This window comes from Mchenga conophoros, linkage group LG3 (genome assembly GCF_057382185.1).
Source record: "Mchenga conophoros isolate Kocher_MC1m ecotype Shallow Benthic linkage group LG3, M_conophoros_male_GT1.1, whole genome shotgun sequence".
NCBI lineage: Eukaryota > Metazoa > Chordata > Actinopteri > Cichliformes > Cichlidae > Mchenga > Mchenga conophoros.
The window spans coordinates 25,474,223-25,484,264 of record NC_140528.1 but is presented as its reverse complement, the minus strand read 5'-3'; the positions used below and the strand labels follow the sequence as shown (position 1 = coordinate 25,484,264).

General features: G+C 37.5%; 1 protein-coding gene across 1 annotated transcript; it reads left to right on the top strand.

Moving 5' to 3' along the window:
* Positions 1-371: 371 nt before the first annotated feature.
* Positions 372-6,595, top strand: LOC146577842 (uncharacterized). The gene is made up of 8 exons (XM_085255662.1): positions 372-649; positions 1,454-1,587; positions 1,738-1,784; positions 2,181-2,334; positions 2,414-2,650; positions 2,978-3,202; positions 3,562-3,625; positions 5,441-6,595. Exons 1-8 carry the CDS (start codon positions 472-474, stop codon positions 6,511-6,513), a joined length of 2,112 nt encoding a protein of 703 aa, XP_085111788.1. The 5' UTR covers positions 372-471; the 3' UTR covers positions 6,514-6,595.
* Positions 6,596-10,042: the final 3,447 nt, after the last annotated feature.

Genomic DNA, 10,042 nt, shown 5'->3' with positions numbered 1-10,042 from the left:
AGACCATTATTGTTTTTCAAACATGTTGACATCTGCAGTGTAATCTATTTTGACATGTGCCATGTTATTATGTAAAACCTGCCACGTTTACCTCTGTCCGTGTCTTTTTAGTAGCCTGCTGTTAGTCTAATATTGGTAATGGCTCTTGTGAACAATTAGTATTCCAAAGTGTTCATATGCAAAATCACTAATTGCGGAGGCATTTATTAAAAAAAAAAAAAACAAGACTTGGAAGAGGAAAACTCGTTTTAAGATGTTTACTGTGAGCTTTCTAACGTCTTGTAGACTGAGTTACTAAAAAGGAGTTATCACTGTTGTAAATTCATCATTGGGCGTGCGCTGTTGTTTGGTCATGTGACGCACAAACACGATTGTCGGAGGAAGCCATGCAGGATCATCACTCCTTTACTCCGATCCGAGCGTGCTGAGCTCTTACAAATCGCTGCTTATGTTTGGTTCAGTTACAGCGGGATGATGGCTGATCTTTACCAGCACCCGGTTTTCTTTGAGTGCGAGAGTCTTAAAAAAGAACATCTGACGAGATTACAAAATTATTTCCGTAATCGTCGCAAATCAGGCGGAGGAGATTGCGGACAACTGACGAGAGTGGACGCAAACGTCTACAGCGTGGTTTTCCAAAATAAAAAAGGTAAGTTTATCATGCCTTTTAAGATATCTAAATATTCTATATTTATTATTAAAATATATATTTTATATATATAATAAATAGATTTATTTATGCACGAAATATCTTATTTATTATTATTATTATCATTTCTCGGCTAAAATAGCCGTAACAGAAAGGTTTCAGCTGTTTAAGAAATATTACATTTTCACCGTTGAAGTACAGCTGTGGGTGGGAGTAGTGAGAAAGGAAACGTAAACCAAACGTTAGTCTGGAAACCGAAACTTGTTACGCAACGTTACGTTTCGTTTTCGGTGATCAGCAGCTGCCTCAATGCTGAGTTCAGGGAATTTGGGAAACTCTGATTTCCCACCGTCACATTTGAACTCTTTCCTCTGTGAGTGGGCTGTTTAGAGGGAGAGAGCTACTATGAGATGACGATATTATTGCAAATACAGTTTTTTTTATTGTATTTTCTGTTTGAATGCGTTTTAGTAGATAAAGTGAAATGAGTTGCAAAGGCTTTAAAGCAGAAGTTAGCAATATATTGTGTTGGACATACTTCATATGTTCTATGTACTGACTTGGTAGGTTGTGAAGCTTGCACACAAGAATTTCACTCACATGTGCTGTACCAGTGCACCAGTAATGTGGTGTGACAACAAATTTAATTTGATTTTGATTTGACCACTGAATTATAGTTTCTACCAAACTGGCAGTGGGTGAAAAGAGGAGGAAAAAAAAAACAAAGAAGGGCAAAGAAAACAAAAAGAAAGAGTTAAAGTTATATAATAAATTCAGTCTGTAATTTGAGATATCTGTCAACAGATCAGCAGAGAGTTCTTCAGAGATCAAAGCATGTTTTGGAGATTGAAGATTGTCGTTTGGTGTTCACTGTCCGAGAAAGTCTGCAAAATTCTACCTCCTCTCACTTCATGACCCCCACTTCCAATCCAGCAGAGGTAAATTTCATGTTTTTGTTTATCTAGGTTTTTAATAGTTTTATGCATCCATATGAAATGAACATTGTCCATTTTATTATAATATTAATGTAAGCAGGGGTTTGCTACAAATTGATAGCTGTTCTCATTTGCATGTCTTCCCAATCACAGACTCCTGAGCACATTCCTGCCTCGTCTCTTCTACCAAGCGATGACGGGTATGAACTACATGTTAATAATTATCTTAGTTACCTATATGTCCACATGCTCAGCAAGAACTTGAGAACATGCTTGCCTGTTTAGCCTGCTCTGCTGATCTTTACTGTGAGGAGGGGAGAGTTTTAGTCAGGAGGCGAGCTCAACCTGGTGCTGCAGATGAAGTTAGTGATTGGAAAGTTGAGGTAGGCGCTCTCTTTAGTGGCTACTTTTGCCATTATGAGTTAAACCCTTACAAGGTTGAAGCTTTGGTTCAGTCCAGCAGCTCTCCTCAGACTGTGAGGTGAAAGTGTACACAGATGAGTCTGGGAAGAGTCTGAAGTAACTCTTGCTGCTGTGAAGGACTTTGGTAGTGTGAGAGGTTAAAGTCTGAGTCAAGTCATCCCGTTTGATAACAGAGAGGAGGCAGTGAGGGCCATACAGGAACCATGTGACAGGCTTCTTCAAGGGATAGATACACCTGATGAAGATACAGCAAGAGGAGCCACTGCCAGAGCTCCTGGAGGCAGAGTCCACATGGAGGTTATTCGGGGACTAATCGAGAGCCAACAGGTGAGAAATGTTGCTGTAATTAAGATAAATCACAACTCACAATAAGACACATTTTCTAAATCTCCTGCTCTTGTCCTAGGTGGATGCTTTGGTGTCTCCTATGGTTGGCCATGATCCTCTCTCTACCCGTGTTGGAAATGCTTTATTTGCAGGAGCTGGACGCCAGCTGACCACAAGGTTTAGAAAGGAAGCAGAAGATGAAACAATGCCTGGTGACTCAGTACTGCTGGAGGGCTTACCTGGACTTCAGTCTAATGCAGTCTTCTTCCTCAATCTTGTTCCCTGGGACGGTGACCCAGACGGCGTGCCAGTCCAGGTGAGATAGTAAAGGAGGGATTTTATTATACTGCCTGTTTGTGAGGACACTTTTAATGGAGTCATTTGCCACAATCCAGTACTTTTACCTACTATCAAATCAAATCAAATCACTTTTTATTGTCACATCACATGTGCAGGCACACTGGCACAGCACATGCGAGTGAAATTCTTGTGTGCGAGCCCCACAAGCAACAGAGATGTGCAAACACAACAACACAAACGAGCAAAATACAAGAATGGCCAACCTGAAACTAATAAATATATGTACAATATATAATAGTGTATGCATTTCTGGATGTGTATACTAAATATTTTCCTACTATAGGTTCTTCGAATGGGCATCAGAAAGATCCTATCTTCCTGTGAGACAAAAGGATTCACATCTGTCGCTCTTCCCGTCATTGGTGCTGGGATTGCTCTGAAATTTCCTGACAGTGAAGTGAAGAGGGTGTTAACAGAGGAAATGCACATATTTGAACAGGAGCGAACAGGCATCACACCATTCCTGATCCGCATCGTCATTCACTTTGATGACACGGAGACACTCAAGGTAATGGAAACAATTTTTTCCCTAAAAATCAACTACCGAAAAATGCTGAGAGTTAAAGAATGCCACCATTCCTAATCTTAAACTCAGAATATAATAATCAAATATCTCACAATTGGAAAAGCTCATTTTCCTATATCAGTCGCCAGGAACAGTCTCATCTGACCCCACTATTTGGTTTATCCTTCATATTTTATTTTTCAAAGCAGCAAGCCTTCAGGAGGCTTCACAAACCTGATTTGACTTTAACTTGGAAACATACTGTATACACAATCATTAACCAATCAGCTATTGTTTCCTCTGCAATATATACAGTATATACAGGAATCATTACTAATGCTGGAAATTTGTTGTCTTTGCAGACATTTGGCTCTGTCCAAAATAAACAATTCACTGAAGATGTTCAAAATAAAGACCAAGATCAAGGTAGGTGTAGAAAATATCCACAGATAAGAATCCAGACAGTGCTTTTTAGACATAAATAATAATTTGATTCTTTTTGTTAAAAAAAATCTTTTAAAAAAGAGACCATAATAAAACATCAACAGGAAATTACAACATCTGATGTAGAATATAAAAAACATTCAGTCCATCAAATGATACTAAATAGACAGCCTTTGGACAACAGCTCAAACACCCAGTATTTTGGAGGATTCAGACAGTCTTGCATTAACCCTCCAAAAACTGACCAAAAGCTTCACCTAACAGCAAACAATGTTCTCCTCTTATCATTTAGTATTCAGGTCTCATATTATCCTTTCTGATACCGACACATCTGTTCACACACCAACGTTGGCTGCTTTTGACCACTTCTGACCACTTTGAATGAAGTAATCAACAACCTGAAACCCACAAGTTGTACTCTGGATATTGCTCCATCTCGCTGACTGAAATATGTTTTTGACACTGTGGGTATGAGTTTGGTTTCTATTATCAATAGCAGTCTTCAGTTTGGGTATGTCCCTGTTGACTTTAAACATGCTGTGGTGGAACCTATTCTTAAAAAGCAAAACCTGGATTCACCAGTTTTATCCAACTACAGACCAATTTCTAAATTGCCTTTTCTTTTTAAACTCCTGGAGAAAGTTGTCATTCTTCAGCTCCAGACCTTTCTAGATAAAAAGGGCATTAGTGAAGTATTTCAGTCTGGTTTTAAAGCGCACCACAGCACTGAAACTGCTCTTTTAAAAGTTTGTAATGACTTTTTAACTTTTACACACTTGGGAGATTCTGCCATTTTATTACTATTAAACCTCAGTGCTGCCTTTGATGCTGTAGCTCATAGGATTCTTATCTCTCGGTTTGAACGTTGTGTCGGAATCAAAGAGACTGCATTGGAAAAGTTTAAATCTTACCTGTCCAACTGAAGCTTTTCTGTCAGATCAGGGGATATCACCCTCATAAACCTCACTTTCTTGTGGGGTCCCCCAGGGGTCCATTCTTGGCCCAGCCCTTTTTTTGAATTTACATGCTCCCTATGGGCTCAACCTAAAAACAAACAAACAAACAAAAAAAAACATGGCATCACATTTGACTGTTATGTAGACAAAAAAATTTTACCTGCCACTGAAACATAAATCTGTGAGTCCTCCAAAGGTTCTACTAGATTGTTTGGAGGATGTTAACGCATGGATGGCTTTAAACTTTCTTAATTAAAAGGAACAGAAAAGAGAGGTCATTGTGTTTGCTCCCTGTCACCACTACGACTTTGGCTCTTGATTAAAAAAACCCTTTGCGAGGAACTTAGGAGTGATTTTTGACTATCTATTTATCAATCTAACGCTTGATAAAACAGATCAATGCTGTAATCAAAACTATTTTTTTTTCATCTCCGGCTACTTAAAAAAGTGAAGCCATTTTTCCGTTTCAGAGACTTTTGTAATAGTCTTTATTCAGGATTCAGTCTGTAATTAGTTAGCTAAGTGCAGCTGGTCCAAAACGCTACAACACAGTTACTAACTGGCACGCACTGTACTTTTATTTGCCTTATTTCTTCCTGAAATCTTCTAAATTAATGTTTTTTTTTCTTAAATTGCATCACATCTTCCTACTTTTATATCTTTTGATTGTTTTAAATTTGCAGCACTTCGGTCTCAGTTGTTGTTTTTACATGTGCTATATAAAGAAGTTTGACTTTGACTGTTGATTCTGTTTCAAACCTGAAACCCTGACCAAAAAGTATTTCGAAGGCAGCAAAAGTAAGAAACAAATGTACTTAACAGAGTGACTGTTCTCCTCTAGATTCAACAACGATGAGGCTGGTCCTGCTGGGAAAAACTGGATCTGGGAAAAGTGATTTGGGTAACACCATTCTTGGAGAGGAGCTCTTTGCCACCTACCATTCTCCAAACTCTGGGACAATGAAATGCCAAGCAGAAACCAAAACAGTCAGTGGAAGAAGCATCACTCTGATCGACACCCCTGGTTTCTTTGACACAGGAAGGTCTGAGGAAGATCTGAAGCCTGAGATAATGAGCTGTATGACAGAGTGTGCTCCTGGGCCTCATGCTTTTCTCATTGTGCTTCGAGTGGATAAATTCACAGAGCACGAGCAGGCTGTCATCACTAAGATAGTTCAGTATTTCTCAGAAGAAGCTCTAAAATATGCTGTAGTTGTTTTCACTCACGGTGATCAGCTCAAGAAAAAGGTGAAAATTGAAGATTTTGTCAGTCAGAACAAAAATCTGAGTGATCTTGTTTCAAAGTGTGGTGGTCGGTGCCATGTCTTTGATAACAAACACTGGAACAAGAACCAGCCAAATAACTACAGGAGCAACCAGTTCCAGCTGGAGGAGTTGCTGAAAACAATAGAAAAAGTGGTGGTGGAAAAAAACGGAGGTTACTACACAAATAAAATGCTGCAACATGTGGAGACGGCAATACAAGAACAGGTAGAGCACATTAGACACTCAATGCCAGACAAAACCCCAGAAGAGATCAGAAACCAGGCTAAATCTGATGTGTTTAAGAGGTTTCTGATCCAAATGGCAGGGATTGCAACAGGAGCTTTGCTCGGTGCTTTTTTTGGTGTTGTAGCATTGGCTGAATTTGCTATCAAAGCTGTGAAGAACCCACAACTGATGAATGTCACAAAAAAGCTTTCCACATTAGCACGAGTACCAGCTGCACACGAACCAAAAGCACTAGTAGTTGCTGGAGCAGTAGGCTTGACAGCAGCTGTAGGAGTAGGAGGAGTAATGGGAGGAGTCATTGGAAATGAAGCCGCTAAGGATGCAGAGTCACTTTCAGAAGCTGTACAGAGAACATATAAGGCTGTAGAAGAAAAAGGAAAATCTCTCACTCACTTAATGTAAGGGTTTCATAATAATCAGATATTTATGTGAACATTTGATTATTTTATTACCTCTTGATGTTGTTACACTATATATCTATATCTATATATATATATAGATATATATCTATATATATATATATATATATATATATATATCTATATATATATATATATATATATATATACATATATATATATATATACATATAGATATAGTGTTTAAATATTTAGAAGGCGGTAGAGAAAATTTGGAGTCCAGTCCGTTAGACAGGAGGGTTTTGTTGTTTAGCCACTTTAGCACTTAACACTTTTTTTGCCTGACTGCCATTTGGTGGTGGGAACATATTCTTTGGTGTGTTTATGAGAGATTTATGTTCAATAGGTTTGTGGTCCTTAAAAAGTAAAATGATGAGCTTAAAGATTCTCACAAAGTCTGTCAGTATGCTTGTTTTGCTTGTGAGGTTGTTGCTTGATCTCCCTGGTGCCTCATTATTTTGTCTTGTCCATATAAAGGACAAGACTGTTTATGACCATGAAACACAGACTTAAAAAACTCCAACAACCACTGAAGAAATTAGGTTTTGTTTCTGTTTTTTTCTGATATTGTCAAATCTCTATTCTTACTTAATTGTAAACGATCTGATATTGATAGAACTACTTGAAATGTGTATGATATATTGGTGATGTGATTGACAGATCAAAGATGACTTATTAAGCAATAAAAGCACTAATTTCTGACAAGATTTCCCATTGCCCATTTGTTTTGTTTTGAGATTTTATTCCCTCCACATCATAGTTTTGTTCTTGTTGTACTGCACTTAAATGTTGTGATTAACATGAGACACTGAGGAAGAAAAGGAGTGAAGAAAGGACATTTAGAGGGGCTACAAAACTGCCAGAGTGTTGCCAACAAAGTGCAGCAACTATGTTTCCCCGCCTGCAATTTTGCCTGTACAAAAACATGAACTTTTGTCATTGTGAATCTTTGAGTTGAGTGTATCATTACCAGCATGCACAGTAATTGGTCATATGGCCCATATTTCAATTTTCAGTTCAATCTTTAGTGTTATTTACATAGTCCCAAATCACAACAACAGTCTTCTCAAAGTTCTTTCTATTGTAAGGTAAAGACACTACAATAATACAGGGAAAAAACTCAGTTGTCCTCTTATGAGCAAACGCTGGCAACAGTGGAAATGAAAAACAGGAAGAAACCTCAGGCAGAACCAGCCTCAGGGAGGGGTGGCCATCTGCTGTGAACAGTTGGGGAGGAAGACACGACAAAAGGCAAGCTGTGGAGACGAGACAGATTAAAAATAACTAACAATTAAATGCAGAGAAGTGTATAAACAGTACGTGAAAAAGGTGAGTGAAGAATAAATGCTCAATGCATCATGGGAATCCCCAAGGAGCATATGTCTAGTGCAGCAAAACTAATTAGGTTTCACCTGATTCAGCCCTAACCATATGCTTTATCCAAAAGAAAGGTTTTAAGCTTAATCTAAAAAGTAGAGATAGTGTCTGTCTCCTGAAGAGGGGCCTCTGATTCTACTTTTGAATACTCTAGGAACCACAAGAAGGTCTGCAGTGCAAGAGCGAAGTGCGGTGAGGCCTTAAAGATAAGATGGGACCTGATTATTCAAGTATGTGTATGCATAATGTAAACAGAACTCGTCCTATCGCAGAACCATGTGGATATTTATAATGTGAAGTAGATTCCCCATTTACATGAACAAACTGGAGTCTATTAGACAGATAGGATTCCAACCACTGCAGCGTCGTACCTTCAATACCTACAACATGCTATAATCACTGTAATAAATTAACAGAGATGAGTCCACTGTCAGAGGCCATAAGAAGATCATTTATAACTTTCACTAAAGCTGTTTGTGTACTGTGATGGGCTCTGATACCCGACTGCAACTCTTCAAATAAACAATTTCTCTGCAGATGATCTGTTAGCTGTTTTACATCTACTCTTTCAAAAACTTCTGAGATGAAAGGAAGGTTGAAAATTGTCCTATAATCATAATTAGTTTTGCATGTAGACATACAACTCATCTCGCAGGATCAAACCTTCAGTCTCATGAGAGAGTGCAGAGCTCTTACTAATTGCTTTGTATTTTATGAAAATATTTCCATATTCACCACAGTTTAGGAGACCACTATGAGAGTGAGAGACAAAATCTACTTTACTGCTTTCAGAAATCAAAAAGATATGTTCATCATGCATTGTAATCCAATCCAACTTTATTTATATAGCACTTTAAAAAACAACAAAGTTGACCAAAGTGCTTTCCAATAATAAAACAGAGATAGCAGTTAAAAACCATACATGAAGCAGACAAAAAAATAAATATAAATAACAATGAAATAAATACATAAATGAAAAAGAAGATGAAAATAAATCAGTATATATATATATATATATATATATATATATATATATATACATATATATGAAATATTAAAACATTAGTAAAATAGACAATAGGATCTACAATGAATAAAATTAACAAAATAAAAAGATTAAGAGACCAACAGCTGACTAAAACTGACTACAAGCTGACTCTGGTACTACTCCTAAAAAGCCTTTGAGAAAAAGTGTGTTTTTAAAAGTGATTTAAACATTTCAAGTGTTGGGGCCAGCCTAATATGGAGGGGCAGTTTGTTTATGGAGGGGGCCACAACAATGAAAGCTCGGTCTCCCCGGTGTTTCAGTCTCGACATGGGGACAGCAAGGAGTGACTGATCTATGAGACCTTTGTGGAGTGTATCGGTGTAGAAGGTCTGCAAACAATACAATTTTTAAATGAATTCTAAAATGGACAGGCAACCAGCGTAAAGAGACAAGAACAGGGGTAATGTGCTCACGTTTGCATGTCACTGTCAACAGGCGAGCAGCAGCATTCTGGACCATTTGCAAGCGTGATAGTGAAGCCTTATTATATGTGGACTGGTATCTTCACCTAAACGTCCTACAGTGGTAGAAGTATGCAAATGACAGTCATTAAATTATTATTATTATTATTATTATTATTATTATTATTATTATTATTATTATTATTATTACCATCTCAGTTAAAGACATGCCATGAAATATCCAAAAGAGATGGTTTCAGCTTGAGTAACAGGAGCTATATGCAGATACAAAGCTAAATAAAAAATGTGTCCATCCTGTGAGACAGAGCAGCCATACAAGTTTGCAGTTAATGACACATCACCTGCTATTTGCTGTTAGTTCCTGAGTGATCCTGTCTCCATTTCTGGAATAATTTATTAATTCACAAAGTCATTTCGGTTTTCTTGTGCATAAATGCATAATACTCCCTGGATTTGGAAAAGCTATGGAAAACTGCTATGTAAAATGCTAAAAAACAAACAAACAAACAAAAAAATCTAGAAGCAACAAATTAACCCTCAGATCGTGTTAATATTCATAACATGGAGTATAATCATTACTGGTGAGTCCTGTTGATTCAATCAGTTACAAACTTTCTTAATCAACCTGTTATGTTGAATTACAAACACACTATGAATCAAATTAA